Below are 21,246 nucleotides of genomic sequence, written 5' to 3'. Positions count from 1 at the left end.
CTCCCTGCCCCTATTGGATCCCTTCCCCAAATCCCTGCCCCGGCCTCACCTCTTCCCCCAGCGCGCCGCGTTCCCCCTCCTCCCCCCTCCCTCCCTGCCCCGCGAATCAGCTGTTTCACGGCGCAAGCCCAGGGAGGGGGGAGAAGCAGGACGTGGCGGCCTGCTCGAGGAGGAGGCGGAGGTAAGCTGGAGTGGAGGGGGGGGCGGGAGGGGAGCTGCCGATTTTTTTTCCGTGGGTGCTCCAGCCCCTGAGCACCTACGGAGTCAGCGCCTATGCCTCCTGGGACTGTGGGGAGAAGAGGCTGTGCAGGCACAGGTATGGACCAGCCACATAAATGTATATATCTGCAAGCAGATTGCATGGAGGATCAGCAACAGTGCCATGTGAAAGTGAAGTACCTGCAGCAGGCATACCAGAAGGCCAGGGAGGCCAACAGTCAAACTGATGCTGAGCCACAGACCTGCCCTTTATACAGTGAGTTGCATGCCATTCTTGGTGGAGACCTCACAACAACCCTGCAGACCACTGTGGATACCTGTGAACAGCAAGGATGATGATGATGAGGAGGAGGAGGATGGGGGACATGCAACCAGGGGGTCTAACTATGCCATGAGCCAGGACCTTTTTGAGATTCCACTTGCAATCCAGTCAGTCATGGCAGTTGAGCCTAGGTCAAGGGGAAGGAAATTGGAGTATGTGTGTAAATGTATGTCTCCTTTCAATGATGTACTGATGATGCCCCCAACTTAGCAGGACACAGCTATTGACTTTTCATTAATTTACTGATATTGGAAGAAGCATTGGTACAACAAACAGAGATAGTGTTGTTATCTGCTTTTCATCCCCTCTATAGAGTTATGTGGTGGGGGCCATACAGAGCACTTTGTGTGTGTGTACACAGGAATTTCCCTTGAATCCTCCTGAGAGATATCGCTGAAACTTTCATCGAGGTACTCTGCAATTCTCTCCTGAAGGTTTCTGTGAATGGCAGCCTTATTTCTTCTTCTGTGGTAGGATGCTTTCCCACACCAGTCGACAATAGCTTTGGCACGCACCATTGCAGTAAACAGGGTAGTGGCATACGGGCCCATGCGGGACGCCGGCAGCAGCTGTGCTCTCTGTGCTTTTGTTACCCTCAGGAGGGAGATATCAGTTAAAATGACCACTGCCTGTGAAAATGGTGCCAGTTTTCAGTGCCATTGCTTTATACTCATAGTCGCATGCAATCAAGCAATTTCCTCCTCATTTCCCTCACCCCTGGTGGGCCATACTCACAATGGCTGGTGTTGTGAATGGTGCTGTGCACAAGCACTCTGAAGCAGAAGTGTCAATAAGCATGTTTTGTTTAAAACTTTAGGGGTATGTGATGGGGTATACAAACCCCACACTGGGCAACAAGGGGTTAAGGAACTGCTCTGGGTTCAGCCAGCCCTGCCCCTTCACACCTGTAGGAAATGCACCAATTGGTAGAGGAGTTAAAAGGCAGGGGAGCAGCTCATTTGGTGGCAGAGCAGGGAAGAGACCAGACCTGCAACCCCAGCAGAAGAGAGTGGAAGGAAAGGCAGAATCTTTCCCCAGGACAACTGCCAAAGGGTCCCTCCCTGAGGGAAGGGAGGACCTGCTACAGAGACAGCCTGAGAGGGAAGCAATCCCCTCTTCCTCTCATATGGACTCCAAGTTTTATTATTTTCCCTTTGTTTTGTTTGGACTACTCCAGTAGAGGAAAGCCCTAGGATTGATCTGGCCCAGATGGGTGGGCTATACTGCAGAAGGAGGCAGTTGCCGCACGAGAGAGAAAGAGAGCTACCACACTACATGCAGTTGCCAGAAGGTGGCACAAAAGGCACAAAAAATATGGGATATGGATGAAATTATGGGATGGAGAAAGTTGCGTGCTGGGAAGTTGCTCCCTTGCTCCCAGTCACCCTTGCACAATTCATTACTGCCCCAACATGCATTGCCAAAACTTCCCAAAAAACAGTGCGCTGGATGGTGGTGAGTTGCACATTGGGTTACCTGCCCATGGTGCACCACACAGTGCATCGATGCAAGCAATCCTGGTGAGTGTGTGCAGCTCTGACTCAAGGAGCCAAGTATGCACGTGCATGAGTGATATACTACTTTATACTGATATGTTGCAGTCAAAATTTGTAGTGTGGGCGTAGCCTTAGTCATGATGAGGAACAAGCCACCCTGACAAGCTCATGGGGCCTACCTTGTTGTTGTAATGAACATCCCCCTGAAGGAAGATGCTCTCATGAAGGCTTTCTCTGAGGAGCTGACAGCTGAAGAAAATGAGTCCATCTTCTTGCATAGATATGTGTTGGCTATAATGTTAAACTACTACTAATATTAAGCTACCAGAGCTATAGGGAAAGAACTACTGTGGCCTCAGTTAGCTTCTTCCTTGTGTGTCAGAACTGAACAAAAATGTCAAGAAAGAAGTTGAGGGCTTGGAGAGAGGAGAGGAATTGGGAAGATAGGAGACCAAATATGTGATTGTGTGCAGATCTAGGTATACAAATGTATTATAAATCTTTAGCTTGCTTTATGTGTGCTCCCTCACAATTGTTTTCAACTAGGTATAAAGAAATACAGGTTTATAGACTCGAACGCTAAACTATTTATTTAACTTTCAGTTTTTCATTGTTTAATTTTGCATATTGTGAAGACAAATTTGGTTTTCTTATTGATATATTCTTGACTTTTACAGTGTTATTCTCTTCTTTTGGGATGCTCTTATATAAGTGTACAAAAGCTAGAAATTAAAAGACCCATCAGTTGAGTCCACCCACTTGCAGGATTTTGACTCTTGGATAAAGGATGTATTTGATATTGGCAAAAAGATGACGATTAGATTTCTTATATAATCAATTGTTTTCTGCAGATGTTTGTTTTATTGGGATTTAAGAAATATAATATTAACAGAATTGAAGAAGTGAACACAATAATTTATTATTTCTACAGATTTTATTTATTGTGGGGCATTCTCTACATACTAAGGAAACTACTGTACCTATTTCTGACCAGTGAAGTCTAGTCTTGATACATTTCTTAATTATGGAAGTTTTATTTGTAAGGAAGATTGAGGTGTTCTGGTTCTGAGGACTGCCCATTTCAGGAAGGCTGTGACTGTATTGGATACTTAAAAGAGAAAAGTTCTAGACATTTTTTCTTACCTCTTAGGCTCTCTTCTTGATTCATTTATGTAGTTCCCAGTACATTGAGCTCAGGAGACATCGCTTCTTATATCTACAGCTTCTTTTCTGGATGACTTTTATATGTGCTCAATGCCATGATTGTAAAGTATGCAAATATTCATTTCTTCCCTCTCCTTTCTATTCCAGCGAAACTGAAGCTCTTTGTTTCACTAATGATCTTTAGCACAATTATTTATTTTCATGTTAGACCATAAACTATTTGTATGTTTGATGAGAGATTATTCTGCTTTGTATCATTGGGAATGGCAGGGGAGCAGTGAGGATAGAGACAGGAATTGAAATATTTTGGCCAAGTAACTAGGGTTGCCAACTTTCTAATCTCAGAAAACCAAATACCCTTGCCCCGCCCTCTGCCTTGTCCCTTCCCTTAGGCCTCGCCCCCACTCACTCTCCCCCACCCTCACTCACTCGCTCATTTTCATTGGTCTGGGGCAGGGGGTTGGAGTGTGGGAGGGGCTGATGGCTCTGGCTAAGGGTGCGGGCTCTGGGGTGGGGCCGGGGATGAGGGATTTGGAGTGTAGGAGGGGGCTCCGGGCTGAGGCAGGGGGTTGGGGTGTGGGAGGGGCTATGGGGTCTGGGCTCTGGGAGGGAGTTTGAGTGCGGGAGGGGACTCAGGGCTGGGGCAGAGGGTTGGGGTGCAGGAGGGGGTTCAGGGTGAGGGCTCCGGGCGGCGACTCCTGGAAAGTAGCCGGCATGTCCCTCCGGCTCCTAGGTGGAGGTGCAGCCAGGAGGCTCTGTGCACTGCCCCTGCCCGCAGGTGCTGCCCCCACAGCTCCCATTGGCCGGGGGGGAGCCAGTGCATGAGGCGGGGGCAGTGCACGGAACCCCTGTGGCTGCCCTTACGCCTAGGAGCTGGAGGGACATGCCAGCCGCTTCCCGGGAGCTGTGTGGAGCCGGGTAGGGAGCCCGCCAGCCCCGCATCAACCGGACTTTTAACGGTCCAGTCAGCGGTGCTGACTGGAGCTGCCAGGGTCCCTTTTCGACCAGGTGGTCCTGTCTAAAACCAGACACCTGGCAACCTTATGAGTGACAGGAACTGTACTAAACCTTTAACTTAAAGTGTTTTCTAAAGGCACTTTTCCTGGCAGCAGTGAAAAGGAGGGAAGACCGCTTTCCAATGCTCAAAGACAGAGCATCCTAACCTATTCTGGCCCAAAGCGAACCCATGTTACTCTAAGGCCTACCAAGTCCTGCAGCTGTTCTAAAGCCTGATCAAGGCCAAAGTCTTGTGCAGAGCACTTCATGAGGCCTTACATAACAACCAGGCCTTACATAAGCAGTATTGCCAACTCAAGCATACAAAAATTGTGAGTCAGACGTCATAAAATGTGTCTTTTTAAAATAAAACCCAGATCCACTTATTGCCCATCTGGTTTTACAGCCTTTAGGATTCATGTTTTCAATCTTTTCTCCGCGACCTTGAGGGTTACAAACTTTTTAAAACATGGAAGCTGAGAGTCTTACATAATCACATGGTTCCATTAGCTTGGGATTTAAGAAGAACAACCAAATATTGCAGGGCTTGGATAAAATTATGAGAGTGAACAACATTTTCTAAGTGCCTAGGCCTCCATGCATCTCCAGGGCCTTTCTTTAGGAGAGTTTGACTGATACCCAATGTACTAGTAAGGGGCATTATTCTAACTCCTGACCACTGTGGGGTTGAGAGCACCAATCACCTCTTTGTTAATTTTATCACCTGAAGGGGAATCTAACCCATTCTGCCAGGGCAAACCAGACAAAGTTGTGATTTTGCAAATCAAAGACAAATGAATTCTACCACATGTACCCATGAAATCTCTTCCAACCCAGTTGACCCCACAGCATGTACTTCATGCAAGGAATAACCCTGAAGGAAGGAGGGCAACAGAGGCTGGGATGTGCAGCAGCAAGGAAGGTAGAGCAGGAAGAAGCCTGGTTCCACCTTGTGCCTCCCTTTACGGAGTGTGCCTGGGTCCATGCAGCTAATCCTGTCAGTTTTAAGTGTAGGCATAGATCTTGCTGGGCATGAGTAAACTTGCATATAGCTTGATTTGAGTGCAAGGTTACACTGTAAACAAGGGTGTGAGAGACTGTGTGCTGGTGACTGGTTGCAATAAACGGGAACACCCTGAACTGATAAGCTTGTAATATTAAGGTGAGGACATAAGCAATTGGGGTTTACATGATCTGGAAAGTGATTGGTCCTTACATGATCTATACGATGTACAAACCAATTAGATTCAAGAAGTATAGATATTAGTAGCATGAAAAAAATGTATATATACTGTGTAGTGTGTGACATGATGTGTAATTATGTTTCCATCCTGTACCTAACCTCCCTGTGTCTGGGCCTGGCCAGGATGCGCATAGAGTTGTTACATGCCTAATAAAGTAATCCGAATGAGTAGCTGGAGTTGAACTGAGTTTTTGGATCCCAGAGAACTGGATGAAGTGTTTTCCCAGAACTCGAGTAGGTGTTCTGGGTAAGCTGAGAGGAAAAGTTCTCGGCGGGCATTCCAAAAATGAGATATGTTGTGAATTTACCATTTGTAGCTCTTCTAACCCCGGAGGGCTGCCTTTAGCAGGCCATTGCCCTCGAGCTGCCAGGGATCTGGACCATTCCCCAATCCCACAATCTGAGCTGACTTGTTAAGGGTCAGGTTGCACTGGACTTGGTCTCAGATGACCTGGGCTGTTTCCTGTCTCTGCCACTAGCCTGCTGGGTGACCTAGGGCAAATCGCTTCATTTCTTCATCCCTTGGTTTCCTTATCTGTAAAATGGGGATAATGATATTTGCCTCCTTTGTAAAGTGCTTTCTGTTCTATAGATGAAAAGTGCTATGTAAGAGCTAGGCAATGTTAATTATGTATACTATCATAAAAAGTGACATCTAAGGCCCTGATTATCCAAAAACATATGCATGTGCTTAAACTTTAATCAGTGATGTCAATGGGACTACTTATCTGCTTAAAATTAAGCAAGTGAATAACTCTTTACATGATCAGGGCCCAATTTAGTTACTACCCACATCTATTATGACAGAATATCTGTTTGTGCTAGTTTTATGCCCATTAGTTACCCTATCAATAAGTGCTGAGTCTTAAATATTGTTGTAGAATATGTAAGTGATGCATCTTATTTTGCTTTTGTCCCCTAGACAATTGACTTTTTAAATGATAATATCCGAAGAGGAATTAGGAATTATTATGATGATCTGGACTTCAAAAACATAATGGATTTTGTTCAAAAGCAGGTTTGTTTTTCTGGGAGTATTTAATTAAAACTAATGCTAGAAGGGAACATGGTAAACCCTTGAATGTCACTCTTGATAATAAATATTACGGAGCCTATTCTTCCATTGGTGTGTTAATCTAACTCCCATTAACAGGGGGAATAGACTCCCTTGTGTGAGCTGGAAAATCTCTTGTAGACTTTCTGCTGGCAGGGATTTTATGGAGTCCTAGTTGGCTTTTAAAGCCCCCTTTCTCTCCCAGGTGTGAGGAGTGCAAACTGCAACCCCTACACCTCTGAATGTGAATCTGGGACTAAGGGCATGATCCAAATCCTGCTGAAGACAACGCAAAGATTTCCTTTGAAATCCACTGTAATGGGCATTGGACTGGGCCTCACTTACAAAAGCTATGAAGTATTTTGATTAAACAAATTCTTCAAATTTCTTCTTGAAATGCTTACTGAAGGAGGTATATCTGTTACTAAAATTCAGAAATGATGTTGAGTGCAGCTGAACAGTATTTAATAGCATATGTGGTTGACTCATAGCCTTTATTAAAGCTACTGTGTTAAAATGTTTATTGGATTATTTAAGAATTCTGACATATACTTTTGAGACTATAGAAGAAACAGAAAGTGGTCAGATGTGTGTATAGGGAGCCTATACAATGTATAGATGTGTTAAAACCTTTTTCTTAAATGGCTCTAGATGGTGCACAAATTTTGTAACATCATTATGGAAACACCACAATACTTTCAAAAACAAAGTAAACATGGACAAAGTTTTCAAAACCAAACCATCTTTAAGATATCTTGTCATTTGAGTTCATACCCTTCTAAGAGTTTCCATGTTCTACAAATAGTTATGTATATGGACAATGATTATAAGTACCAGTGATAAATAAACACACTTTTTCCTCATTTTGAAAAAAACAATAGCGAGGGGCTTTTTTAATTAACTGGACTACTGTAAATTAACTATATTTGTTTTGTTTGCAGGATCACAGTCCTATTCTGTTAATTAAATCACTTTGAAAACATTCTGCTGTTTTTTTATAATTTGCAAGAGCATCCTTAGATAAAATATCTTTTTTGTGTTTAAACTCTTTTATTTTTATTTTTTTTATAGGAACCTGGTCAAAATTGACCAACTCAAAATTCAACTAAAAAAGAAATAAGTTTTGTGTTATTGAGATCCAAACCAATATCTATCATCTTTCAGAAATAGAGCTGGGACTGAGTATCAGTTACTTTTACTGTCAAACTTAGAGTAATGGCTTAATGAATGATGGAGGGACATGACATGTATCCATAATGCTGCTAGTCATTTTGAATAGACAGCATATTGAAGTTGGATCCTGCTCTTCAGGAGCCTGATTCTTTAGATGTCTTAATATTCTTTCTGTTTTCAGGGGCAATGCAATGTACATACACACACCTGCTAATCAAGGCAAAGTTGATAGTCCCATTACAGCCCCAGCTTCAACACTACCCATTCATGGCATATGTACATTAACAACAAACTGGATCTTTCAATTTAGCTTTTCCCTCCTTGTCAGTCAGATAGAAACTTTCCTGTGGATACAATTTTATGCAAAATATACTATTTAACCATCTCTACAGACATGATGAGAGCTTTTCCTCTTTCATTTTGCCTCTAATCCTGTGGTTTTACTGGATTCTTCTATAAATGATGTTTGGGCATTTTTCTTGAAACATTGAATCTGATCCAATGCATTTTAAATTTGATTTTCCATTATCCTGCATATTTTATTTGTGACTTTGACTACAATTTTGGGACATGCTGTCCTATAACTTTTGCTAATGAGGCAATGGTATGACAAGCAGATACCTTAGTAGCTGCTGCCTCTTTCCTCTCTGATATTTGAGCTTTCTTAAAATTAATTCATTTTTATATTTGATTCATTCTGCAATAATTAGAAACATTTTTATTAAGACAGATTTTTTTTTTTTTTTTTTAAGTTTAAGTGCTGTGGTGGGGAAGATTTTAAAGACTGGTCACAGAATCAGTACCATGCGTGTTCTGCACCAGGGCCATTAGCCTGTGGAGTGCCCTATACTTGTTGTATTAGAAATAAGGTATGTATACTCTATTTGATCTTATTATTTTAGCTGGTTTCCTTTAAATCTCAGTGATTCACAGAAAAATAACTATCCTAAATTACTCATTCTCTTAAAGAATAACTTTTCATCAGTTAAGAATCTTGGGAAGTATGTCTGTTAATTAAGCAAAAAGGAACAGATTTTCATAGTTGCCAGGTTTTTATGCTAAGTATAGTCTCCCCAAAGTTGTTAGGGGGCCAATATAGTATATAGTGGGAGCTGGTGATCTGTGACTCTGAGGAACTTAAAAAGGAGAAAGTAATTCTGATTTGGTTGCATACTAAATACTTCTCTTATCCTTGCTAATTTGCATGTCATCTCTAAGGGTACGTCTTTACTAACCACCGTATCGGCGGGTAGCATTCGATTGATCCGGGATCGATATATCGCGTCTCGTTAGGACGTGATATATTGATCCCCGAATGCGCTCACCGTCGACTCTGGAACTCCACCAGAGTGAGCGGCGGTAGCGCAGTCGACGGGGGAGCCGCGGCCGTTGATCCCGCGCCGTTGTGGACCCCAGGTAATTCGATCCAAGATACTTCAACTTCAGCTACGCTATTTGCGTAGCTGAAGTTGCATATCTTGGATCGATTCCCCCCCCCCAGTGTAGACCAACCCTAAGCTCTTTTGACTGTTCGTGCTTTCCCTTTAGCATTATATGCATTCTCAAAAGTTGCATTCACATATGTATGTACACACACACTCTTAACTAGTAGTTCATTCCCAATGATGTGAGAAACCTGAATACATACAATGAGAAACTAACCTCTACTTTCCTCAAATGGCATGACACACAGCAGGAAAATTGGTCTGAATAGCTCAAAAATACCCCTGCTCTTTCTGCTGCGTGCCCAAAAGCAGTGAATGTCAGCTTGCTGTCAGAGAGACAGGCAGAAACTAACTTTTATTTTTTTTCATCTGAACCCTTCCAAAAGTACTGGTTTGTTTAGTGGTTTGGAACAGTTTCTAAATCTATCATACCCATCACAAGCATTCTGTAACCAGTGCTCTTACTTTGAAGGCGCAAAGTGTAACACTAACTTTGATAAGGAAATGGTCCACAATTAAAAAAAAAATACTGGAAATGCCTTTCCCACTTTGTTTCAGTCTTTGGAAGTGAGGTCTATGTACAAGACAGAAAAATAAGGTACTTGTATAGTTCCTCAACTTTGTTCATTGTGCAGTTCCATGTTTTCCTGATCCTGACCAAATTAGTTTTGAAATAAGGGAATTTGGCATTAACATCTGTACTTGCTGCATACATCTTTCTGCATGTTCCCAGGTACTTGTAGTTCTCCAACTTAGATAAAAGGCTACCCAATTGTCTTTTATACTGTATTTGTCATGTCAAATCTAAATGTTTGCTTTCTGCGCAGATCCAGGCCCTGCCAACTTGAATACATCTAACTTATCTAAATATTCTTTAACTTGTTCTTTCCCTATTCTGGCTTTTGTTCCTTCCCCCTCATCGTTAATATTAGTTGTGTAAAGCATCTGGTCACAATTTACCTTTTTAGTGAAGACTGAAGCAAAACAGGTACAAAACACCTCAGCCTTCTTGGGGTCTTCCATTATTAGCTCTCCTTCTCTGCTAAGTAGTGGGCCTACACTTTCCTTCATCCTGGTCTACACTACAAAGTTAGGTCAACGTAAGTCACTTTCTGTCAACCTATTTGTGCATGTCCTATGCTCAAATTTGTATCCAGCCGAAGTAAGTGTCCCATTACAGCGATGCAGTAAAACCACCTCCTTGTATGGCGTGAAGCCATGGTCAACCTACTGAGACTGATGCAGTGCAAGTGTAGACACTTTGTGACTTGTGTCTACCCTAACTGTCCTCCAACAGCTGTCTTACAATAATCCATTCCTTGTGACAGTGACTGCTCTAGTCACCATAAATTCTACTGGCCAGGTGTCACAGAAACCGGAAGCCACCCCCTCTTTAAAATACCCTTGTATTTTTGAATGCCTTTTCCTGACTGCCCACCGTGGCAAGCACACCTAGCAGCTCACCCTAGTGTGCAACTGCCTAACCAACCATGCTGACTCCATGCACAAGACATGATCCTACCGGGACAAGGAGGGCCTGTGAGGAGAAGAGATTGTGTAGGCACAGCTATGGCTTCACTGCAAGTTTTGAAGTTGCTTTTACATAAATCTGATAAGTGAAAAGTAAAAATAAATTTGCTTTTGTGATTATTTTTTCCAATTTTTGACATTTATTTTTTCTTTTCAGACAGACATTATGAACACTATGTGTGGATATAAAATGATTGACAGAGAGGTAATTTAATTGTAAAGTCTCTTAATTGTAAAGTGTTTCATGTTCCTTCTTTCTGGATTTTGTTAAGGTTAAGTAAATTATTAATATAATGCTTACATTATTTTAACTTTTTTTGACAATTTTTGAAGTATAAAGAAATCAAAGAGTAACCTGATTTATCTAGAGTAATCCGTGAGGAAACATATGGCTTGCCTGAGAAATGCTCTCTTTCTTCCACCTTTAGGTTTGCTGGTTTGACTCAGATGAAAAATTCCTTTCCAAATAGGAGAAATACAGACCAACATCTAATGCTGCATATTCAGTATACAACAGACTATTTCAGTAATGCTAATGCCATGACTACAACCAGGAAATTATTTTTTAGGAAAGTCAAGGCTTCTCACTAAATAAAAACACATCTTTGTAAAGCTTACTTTTAGTTCTTACAGTATCTTATATCCCATAATAGTTGGTATAAAATACAGAAAACTTCACAAAATAATGTAACACTGGAGAGGAAGTAGGATGTTCCGTATTTTTTGTGAGCAGGCTTTTAATGCTTTTTAAGTGTAGTTGTGACATATGGCCCAGTCCTGTAGATCTCACTTATGGGAGTAGTCCATTGACTTCAGTGTTGTGGGCTTTGTTGGGGCTAGCCATGTGAGAAAGGGCTGCATGCTCAGGTCCACAGTACAGTAGTAGAGTGCATACTGAACAGAAGCCAATAACTTGATCTGCCACAGGTCTGTACTTCACAGGCTTGTAGAACAAGAATTACTGTTGGACTAAATACCTCTCTCATAAGGCACTTAGCATAAAATGCCAATTTCAATTGTTAATTTTTTTAGATTGGCAATCACCTTTAAATATGATCTTTCCCTTCATTTAGGCTCATTGACTGAGGGCTTTATCCTGCAAGCTGCTAAGCATTCCAGTCTGGCCCTGATCCAGCAAAGCATTTAAACATGTGCTTGATTTTAACCACATGAGCAGTTCCATTCATTTCAATGGGACTACTCATGGGCTCAAATGCCTTATCAGTCCAGGTCTAGAGTGCTCAAAATATTGTAGGATTGAGACTTATATTCTTTTGTCTCCAGCCTACTTGGAGCCTATTGCAAGGCAGGATAGCACTTTGTCTATGGTTTTGTATTTTTGTATTCCAGCAGCAGCAGCTTGAAAAGTAGGGCTGAAAGGGTGCATAGATGCCTTTGTATTCCATATGGTCTAAAATTAGGATGAGGTATATTTTTTTCAGCAAAGTATAAATGGAATGTAAAAAGCACTTATTTAGACTTGAAAAACTTCAGAATGCATTATTTATTATTATTATTATTGGTGATAAGCCCTCTGTGCCAAATTCAGAGGGGTTGCATGGATATGAATGAGGCAGAATTTGTCCCTTTATATTCCAAAAATACATCTCTGTTCTCTTCTAATTAAACTGTTGTTTGAAGGTATATTTCATTATTTTACAGCCTCTGAGTGTTCGAGACATTATATATATCCGAGGATGCACAAATGCAGTACTCATTTGGTTCTTAGACAACTACAGCATCATGGCTGGTGTCATGCTTGGCATATTGTTACCCCAGGTAAGGCTAGGTCATTACATTGTCCGTTAAAGGGAATATTTGGTTCATTGCTTTGGTAAACAAAATGGGATTTGATTTTATAGTTAATAAAATACGGTTTTATTTAAAGTTTATGTATTCTGTAAACTTACGTGGCTGGACCTTTGTGCCTGTACAGAGCCCCACTGATTTAGTGAGAGCAATGTCATATTTTGCATTTTTTCATGACCCTAATCACCTCACCTGAACTCTGCCCACTAATCTGTCTCCACTAAGACTTATTCTAACATTCCATACCCCAGAGTGGTTTCAAACAGTCTCTATTGTCTTTTTTTAAAATCAGCTGGTCATTAATATATTTCCTTCGTTCCTCCCAAATGTGGATTTTCCCTTCCCCAAGATTGCACTGGCTTGAGGCCCCAATTTTTATATATAAAAATTTAGAGTGAGAGGTGTTAGATAAGCGGAACTTTGTCTCCTATTTATATTTGCTCTTTTATTTTACAGTTCCTTGGAGTGTTGTTATCTTTACTTTACATAACTCGCGTAGAGGATATCATTGCTGAATACAAACTTAATGAGAATCTTTTACAAGAAACACAGCCGAAACCAGAAACTGAATTTGCAAGCGCAGGTTGCTGTATGTGTTATCCTGAGTAATGTAGCTGCCATGCAAGATCTCAACTGCTGTTTAAAAAAAACCAAATCTTGTGTTGTGGCTTGTACGTATTTCTGCAGATCTTAAAGATCTTGAGCCTAATTAATCTGTAAACCTTTTTGATTTTTTAAAAAAAAGTGTACTTCAAAAACAGAACCTTAACTCTCTCCACCTTGTGTTCTTAACTGCTTTTCCCAAAGCTTTGAGTATGCTTTGAATTTTCACAGGATCTCTCAGGCTGTGCACTCTGGGGCATTTCATACCCTGGAGAGTGCTAAATCTCATGAGAATTAAAGTGTGGGCCAGGTAATCCAGTGTATTTTATAGGAATGTGGGTTCTGCAGAGGCAGAAGTGTTGCCACCATATTGTAGCTTAGTTCAAACATTTATTTTGGTGCTTTCCCCAACTCTGCTGCCCCAGGTGGCTGTTTGCCTCTAACACAGGCCCTGTATCTCCCATCCTGTCCTCATTTATATCTCTAAGGCAGCAAATGGCCTCCAAGGTTGACACAGGCCAGCTGTGGATGGTTAATTGCAGTGTAGACCTACCCTCAAAACACAAGCCCCGGGGCCTACCCTGCTTGACAGTGGTTGACTGAACGTTTGCTAATGATTACTGAAAGATCTGTGGTGAGGAATACTTTATGTTGGGAAAACTCAGAGCTAAACTTTTTTGAAAGAGCTTTTGTATTCTAGTTTGACATATTTAAATGTTTGTATTTTCATATTGATTCCTAATCATAAGGGAGACTTGTGTGTCTTTGTATATTGAGCTAAATTGTAATATCAAATACATGTTTAATAACTTTTTCATGCTGGTCCTGACTAGGGCTGCCAATTTTGGTGGGACATATTCCTGGAGGTTTCATCACATGACATAATCTTTAATTAAAGATTAATCTTTAATTCCTGGGAACTCCAGGACAATCCTGGAGGGTTGGCAACCCTAGTGACTGATTTAATGACAAAATATAGCTGCATGTAATGCAGCACACTTTCATGGATGAATCTTTTGTGCCTTTTAATAATGTAGGTGTACACTAGTGTGTGAGTCAGTCAGGTAATGCTTTGACAGTTTATTACTATACAGATTTTGTACGAGAGTTATTGGATGTTTGGTTAATTTAAATCTTGTAAATATTGTATTTTCCCCTCCAATTAAATTAACTAGATTGCCTATTGATTTTTGGAGTTGTTCTGATATGTGCAGATATTTCATTTTCAAATTGGATTGTTCTCATAAACAATAAATTTTATGATTTGTTTTGAAAAACAAACACCTTATTTCAGGGATGGGCAAACTTCTTGACCCGAGGACCACATCTGGGAATAGAAACTGTATGGAGGGCCATGAATGCTCACAAAATTGGGGTTGGGGTGTGGGAGGGGGTGAGGGCTCTGGTTGGGGGGTGCGGGCTCCGGGGTGGGGCCAGAAATGAGGAGTTCTGGGGTGGGGGAGTGGGGTGCAGGGTGGGGATGAGGGCTCTGGGGTGGGGCTCGGGATGAGGAGTTTGGGATGTAGGAGGGTGCTCTGGGCTGGAATCGAGGGGTTTGGAGAGCAGGAGGGGGATCAGGGCTAGGGCGGGCATTGGGGAGAGGCTAAGGGGTGCAGGCTCCCAGCGGTGCTTTCCTCAAGTGGCTCCCAGAAGCAGCGGCATGTCCCTTCTCTGGCTCTGTCCGCAGGCACCGCCACTGCAGCTCCCATTGGAGTGCCGGAGAGGGGCCACTGGAGCAGGGCCATTGGAGCATGTAGGAGCTGGAGCGGGGCTATGCTGCGGCTTCTGGGAGCTGCGTGGAGTGGCCCTCAACTCTGCTCCCCAGATGGAGTGCTGGAGCGGGGCAAGCCCCAGACCCCACTCCCCAGCAGGAGCTCACGGGCTGGCTTAAAATGGCTCGCAGGCCAAATCCGGCCCACGGGCCATAGTTTAAATCTAATTTTGATTATAGTTTTAAAGGGGATCTGTTCAATCATGAACTTTACTACATTTGAGATACTGACAAGAAAAATCTCTCCCTAGTCTATTTTTCATGAACTCTCAGGCAAGTGCAGAGTAGTTCAGTTGTTCTTCTTCGAGGAATGTCCCTGTGGGTGCTCCACTTTTAGGTGTTTGAGCGCCCCAGCGTTTCTAGTCAGAGATTTAAGGTAGCAGAGCCCTGGTTGGCCATGCACGTGCTGCAGCCAGCTCGTGCTGCTCTGAGTGGGTATTGCGCACATGCAGCCAACCGTCCTCCAGTTCCTTCTCTGTTGCCGTTAGCTTCAGTTGGAACAACAGCAGCGCCTCAGAATACTCTTCCTCAGAATACTTTTTCCTTTTCTTTTTGCCCGAAATTATCCCTTCCTGTTCCCTGCAGGGTTCCTGTCTCTTCCCTTTCCATTTAAAAAAAAAACCCCAGAGACTCTCTTCAAAAGGCTATGCCTGGCTCCCCAGGCTTTAAACTAGGGGTGGGCAAACTTTTTGGCCTAAGGGCCACATCTGGGTATGGAAATTGTATGGAGGGCCATGAATGCGGGAGGGGGTGAGGGCTCCGGCTGGGGGTGCGGGCTCTGGGGTGGGGCCAGAAATGAGACGTTCAGGGTGAGGGAGGGTGCTCCGGGTTGGGACCGAGGGGTTCGGAAGTCGGGAGGGGGATCAGGGCTGGCGCAGTGGGTTGGGGCGCGGGAGGGGGTCAGGGATGCAGGCTCCGGGCGGTGCTTACCTCAAGCAGCGGAGGCGCGGCCAGGCAGCTCTGCACTGCCCTGTCTGCAGGCGCCACCCCTGCAGCTCCCATTGGCCGTGGTTCCCAGCCAATGGGAGCTGCGGGGGCAGCACTTGGGGTGGGATGCAGCCCCCAGGCTGTAGTTTGCCCAACCCTGCTTTAAACATTGCCTCACCTGTAGACTGTCAATACCAGTCTCTGACGGTCACTCCCAGTGTGTTCGCTGCCTGGGGGAGACTCACGTTACTCAGAAGTGACAGCACTGCAAAAAGTTAACGGCAAGGACCAGAAAGGCTAGGGAACTCCAGCTCAAACTGATGCTTCTGGAGAAATCCCTGCGTCCTGCCTCTGACCCTGAGCAGGGGACCCCTCCCCACCAGCTCACTCACTCACCAACTGCCATGTCAGACATGGGATCCTCCTCTAAGATGAGCACAAAGGACCCAGCCCCCATGAAAACAAAGAAGTGGTCTCACTCCTCCCTCCAGGGAGAATCGCCATGCAAAAAGCGATCTCCGACCGCTAAATCTGCCCCGGTACCGTCGGCACACAGATCCTCGGACCCTGTGGCACCGGGTTCCTCCAGTACAGAGGCAACCTGAGGAGTGAAAGACCCGGTGTGGTCTAGCTCTGAGCCAGGCAGCCGTGGCAAAAAAGACAGTTACCTTTCCATAACTGGTGTTCTTCGAGATGTGTTGCTCATGGCTATTCCACAATAGGTGTGCGTGCTCGCCAGGTGCACCGGTGCCGGAAGTTTTTCCCTTAGCAGTACCTGTAGGGGAGCGCCCCCTGCGGCCCCTGGAGTGGTGCCACTATGGTGCGGTATAAGGGATGCTGCGTGCTCCCCCCACCTTCTGTTCCTTCTTGCCAGACAACTCCGACAGAGGGGAAGGAGGGCGGGATGCGGAATGGACATGAGCAACACATCTCGAAGAACACCAGTTACGGAAAACGTAACTGTCTTTTCTTCTTCACGTGATTGCTCATGTGCATTCCACAATAGGTAAATCCAAGCTATATCTGTTGAGGTGGGTAGGAGTTCGCAGACACTCGGGACGGAGCACAGCCCTGCCGAATCCTGCGTCCTCCCTGGTTTGGGAGACTATCGCATAGTGCGAGGTGAACGTGTGGACCGATGACCATATAGCAGCCCTACAGGTGTCCTGAATAGGGACGTGGGCCAGAAAGACAGCCAATGAGATTTGCACCCTAGTTGAGTGCGCTCTCACAATCGGCGGCGGGGGAACTCCCACCAGATTGTAACAAGTATGGATACACTAACTGATCCAGTTGGAGGGCCGCTGAGTGGAGATCGGCCGACCTTTCATGCGTTCGGCCGTGGTGATGAACAGTTGCGAAGACTTCCTGAACGGCTTTGTACGTTCCAGGTAAAAAGCCAGAGCCCATCTCACATCCAGCATGTGGAGGTGGCTCCTCCTCACTGGATGCATAGGGCTTGGGGCAGAGGACTGGCAGGAAAATGTCCTGACCCATATGATAGGCGGAGACCACCTTGGGGAGGAACGAAGGGTGTGGGCGGAGCTGTACCTTATGGAACCCCGTGTATGGGGGTTCGGAGGTCAGGACCCGGAGCTCGAGATCCGTCTGGCAGACGTGATCGCCACCAGAAAGGCTACTTTCCATGAGACGTGTGACCAGGAGCATGTAGCAAGCGGCTCAAATGGAGATCCAGTTAGCCTGGCCAGCACCAAGTTCAGGTCCCACTGGGGGACTCGGGGTCTAACATACGGAAAGAGGCGATCCAAGCCCTTAAGAAATCAACCGTCATGGCATGAGAGAGTATCATGTGGCCCTGCACTGGTGGGTGGAAGGCCGATATGGCCGTCAGGTGCACCTTGACGGACGAGGGCGCTAGGCTCTGGGCTCTAAGATGAAGGAGGTAGTCTAGTATAAACTGGATCAGAGCACCCACTGGTGAGACACCCCGATCAGCAGCCCACCGGGAAAACCGAGACCATTTCGCCAGGTAGGCCTGACGCGTGGAGGGTCTCCTGCTCTCCAGGAGGACATGCTGAACTCCTTCCGAGCAAGTCCTCTCCTCCCGGCCTAGCCACTGAGCAGCCACGCCGTGAGGTGGAGGGCTGCTAGGTTGGGGTGGAGGAGGTGATCTTGGTCAGAGGAGAGCAGGTCCGGGCGGGTTGGCAACGGCCATGGCGGGGCAACTGCCAAGCTCGTGAGAATCCCTTACCAATGCTGCCTGGGCCATGCCGGGGCGATCAGAAGGACACAGGCCCTGTCCGTCTTTATCTTTTTCGAGATCTTGCTGATCAGTGGAATCGGGGGAAAGGCATAGAAAAGCTGACCCGACCAGGACAGAAGGAAGGCATTGGAGATCGTGCCCATGCCCAACCCTCCCCTGGAGCAGAAGCAGGGACACCTGTGGTTCTGCTGGGTTGTGAACAGGTCCACTTGGGGAGTGCCCCACGTTTGGAAAATCCTGTGCACCACCTCCGGGTGCAGCAACCATTTGTGCTGAGAGGAAAAGTCCCGGCTCAGCCAATCTGCCCGAGAGTTTTGGACACCCAGTAAGTGGTGGGCTTCCAAGAAGATATCGTGGGCTATGCAGAAGTCCCACAGCCTGAGGGCTTCCCCACACAGGGCTGAGGAGCGGATCCTACCTTGCCTGTTGATGTAGAACATCGAGGCCGTGTTGTCTGTGAGAACCCTGACCACTCTGCCCGCTAGGCATGAGCAAAAGGCCACGCAGGCTAAATGGACCGCCCTGAGTTCCTTGACATTTATGTGCAGGGCTAGGTCCTGCGTGGACCACAGACCTTGGGTCTGGAGGTTTCCCACATGGGCTCCTAACCCCAAGTCCGATGCATTGGACACCAACTCCGCAGTTGGGGACCGGCCGCTGAACAGGACCTCTTGGAGCATGTTCCCCGGGGAGGGCCACCAGCGTAGGGAGGCTATTACAGGTTTGGGCACAGTGAGGACTTTGTCCATCCTGTCTCTGGACTGGGAGAATACCGAGGCCAACCAGAGCCAAAGGGGCCACATCCTGAGTCTGGCGTGATGAACCACGTACGTGCATGCCGACATATGACCCAGGAGTTGAAGGCACGCTCTGGCAGTCGTCACGGGAAACCTCGTGACCATGCCAATGAGCTCCCTTAGGGTTTTGAATCTGTCCGGTGGGAGGGAGGCTCTGGCCGATCTCGCGTCCAGAATCGCCCCAATGAACTCTATGCATTGCACCGGTACCAATGTGGACTTGGTGTTGTTTACCAGCACTCCCAGTGTGGTGCATGTGGACAGGAGGAGTGTTACGTGATCCTCTACCTGTGACCTGGAGCTGCCCTTGACCAGCCAGTCATCAAAGTAGGGAAAGATCTGGACCCCCCAACGCCTGAGGTAGGCCGCTACCACAGACATACACTTTGTGAAGACTCTGGGAGCTGTCGATAGGCCAAACGGGAAGACAGTGAACTGGTAGTGCTCCTGCCCTACCGTGAAGTGGAAGAAACGCATGTGGCCCTTGAATATATGAATGTGGAAGTACGCATCCTATAGATCGAGGGCGATATAGCAGTCTCCGGGATCCAGGGAGGGGATGATGGAGGCCAGAGAGACCATGCAAAACTTGAGTTTTACCATGTACTGGTTCAGACCTCATAGGTCCAGGATGGGCCTGAGCCCCCCTTTGGCCTTCGGGATAAGGAAATAGCGGGAGTAGTACCCCTTGTGTCTGAACTCCGCCGGCATCACCTCCACAGCTCCTAAGCAAAGGAGCCGCCTCACCTCCTGCTCAAGTAAGCTCTTCTGAGAGGGGTCCCACAGGGGAGGGAGGGTGGATGAGTGGGGTAGAAAGAAACTGGAGGGTATAGCCCTGGGAGACGGTGTTGAGGACCCATCGGTCCAAGGTTAGCTGTGACCACGCCGGGAGGAAAGTACATAGGCAGTTGGAGACGGGAAGGTCGGGTGGATCCCTGGCACAAACTGGTAAGTCGTCCCCGGGCATCCCATCAAAACTGGCGCTTACCTGCCTGCTTGCCCTTAGAGGGCCTAGGCTGGGGCGCAGGCCAAGATTGCCTTTGTAGGCACTTTTTATAGTCCCTTGATTTTTTATAAGGGGGCTCGTATCTGGAGCGGGTGGCCTGACTGTGAGCCTGCTGCGGTTTGAACTTGGTCCTGGCCGGGGCCAGGACATAGAGACCGGGGGTCTTTAATGTTGTGCGAGAGTCCTTAAGACCTTGTAACTTCAGGTCTGTTTGTTCCACAAACAGGGACTTGCCATTGAACGGAAGGTCCTGCAAGGAGTTCTATGCCTCGCTGGACAACCCAGACAGCAGGAGCCACGACGCTCTCCTCATGGACACCGTAGAGTCCATAGACCGTGCAGCCATATCCGCAGCGTCTGAGGCTGCCTGAAGGGCCGCCCTAGTGGCAGCTATGCCCTCCTCAACCAGAGCCTTAAAGTCCTGCTTATCACGCTCCTGGAGGGAGTTCGCAAATTTGGGCACTGAACTCCACAAATTGAAGTCATATCTTCCCAGCAGGGCGTGGTGGTTAGCCACCCTCAGTTGGAAGCTTGAGGACAAATAAATCTTTCTACCAAATAAATCTAGTCTCCTTGGGTCCTTATTCTTAGGGAGTAGGAGCGGGTTGACCTTGACGCTCCCTATGGTTGACTGTCTCGACCACTAGAGAGTTGGGGGTGTGGTGGGTATACAGATATTCGTGCCCCTTGGCGGGCACAAAATACTTGCGTTCTGCCCTCTTAGAGATGGGGGACAAGGAAGCCGGGGTTTGCCACAGGGTGTTTGAGATCTTTGCCACCCCTTCATGGAGTGGGAGAGCCACCCTGGCTGGTGCTGAAGCCGAGAGGACATTGAAGAGGGAGTCCAAAGGTTCCTTCACCTCCTCAGCTTGCAGGTTGAGGCTTGATGCCACCCTTTTCAACAGTTCCTGGTGGGCTTTCGTGTCCTCCTGTGAGATGGGAGGAGGAGGGTCCATGATCGCCTCATCAGGGGAGGATGAGGAAGGGGGTGCGATGGTCTGCGTCCCCACCGGTGCCGCAGGCCCCACCACTTAGTCCCTTCTAAGTGCGGGACTGGGGATGAGCACTCCACTGACCCTTTTCTGGGAGGCTGAGAGAGGGAGGCTGACGGTCTTTCCAAGGCTCCAGCCACTGAGTGAGCCACCATCGGGGGCTGCGTTGGGGCCCATGGGGCCCCTTGGTACCATGGCACTGGCCAGGGAGCCCAGTGCCACCGCACCTGCTGTGGCACCATCAGAGCAGACTGCCCTGCCTGACTCGCCTGGCCCACCGACTGTTGACTTCGAAGGGAGGCCGGGCTGGCATACGAACTACCGCTATCCTGGGATGGGGACAAGTGACGGCGTCGGGAGCGGTCCGAACACGAGACCGTGATCCCAGCATGGAGGAGCGGGAGTACTGTCTGTAGTGGCTGCTCCGCGAACGGCTCCGACGGGTGGATCCGCGATGGTGGGGTGACAGCAATTG

The 21,246-nt window shown here is 46.5% G+C and overlaps 1 protein-coding gene across 1 annotated transcript in view; it reads left to right on the top strand.

Annotated features, from left to right (window-relative positions):
- Positions 1 to 13,060, top strand: part of TSPAN15 (tetraspanin 15) — a 35,915-nt gene extending 22,855 nt beyond the window's left edge. Inside the window, exons 4-8 of the mRNA XM_065408420.1 lie at positions 6,363 to 6,458; positions 8,420 to 8,536; positions 10,800 to 10,847; positions 12,305 to 12,421; positions 12,908 to 13,060. Coding sequence (XP_065264492.1) covers positions 6,363 to 6,458; positions 8,420 to 8,536; positions 10,800 to 10,847; positions 12,305 to 12,421; positions 12,908 to 13,060 — 531 coding nt within the window. The remainder of the gene's footprint in view (positions 1 to 6,362; positions 6,459 to 8,419; positions 8,537 to 10,799; positions 10,848 to 12,304; positions 12,422 to 12,907) is intronic.
- Positions 13,061 to 21,246: the final 8,186 nt, after the last annotated feature.

This window comes from Emys orbicularis, chromosome 7 (assembly GCF_028017835.1).
Source record: "Emys orbicularis isolate rEmyOrb1 chromosome 7, rEmyOrb1.hap1, whole genome shotgun sequence".
Classification (NCBI taxonomy): Eukaryota; Metazoa; Chordata; order Testudines; family Emydidae; genus Emys; species Emys orbicularis.
Note: the sequence above shows the minus strand (reverse complement) of the source record. Positions and strands in the feature narration are given on the sequence as shown.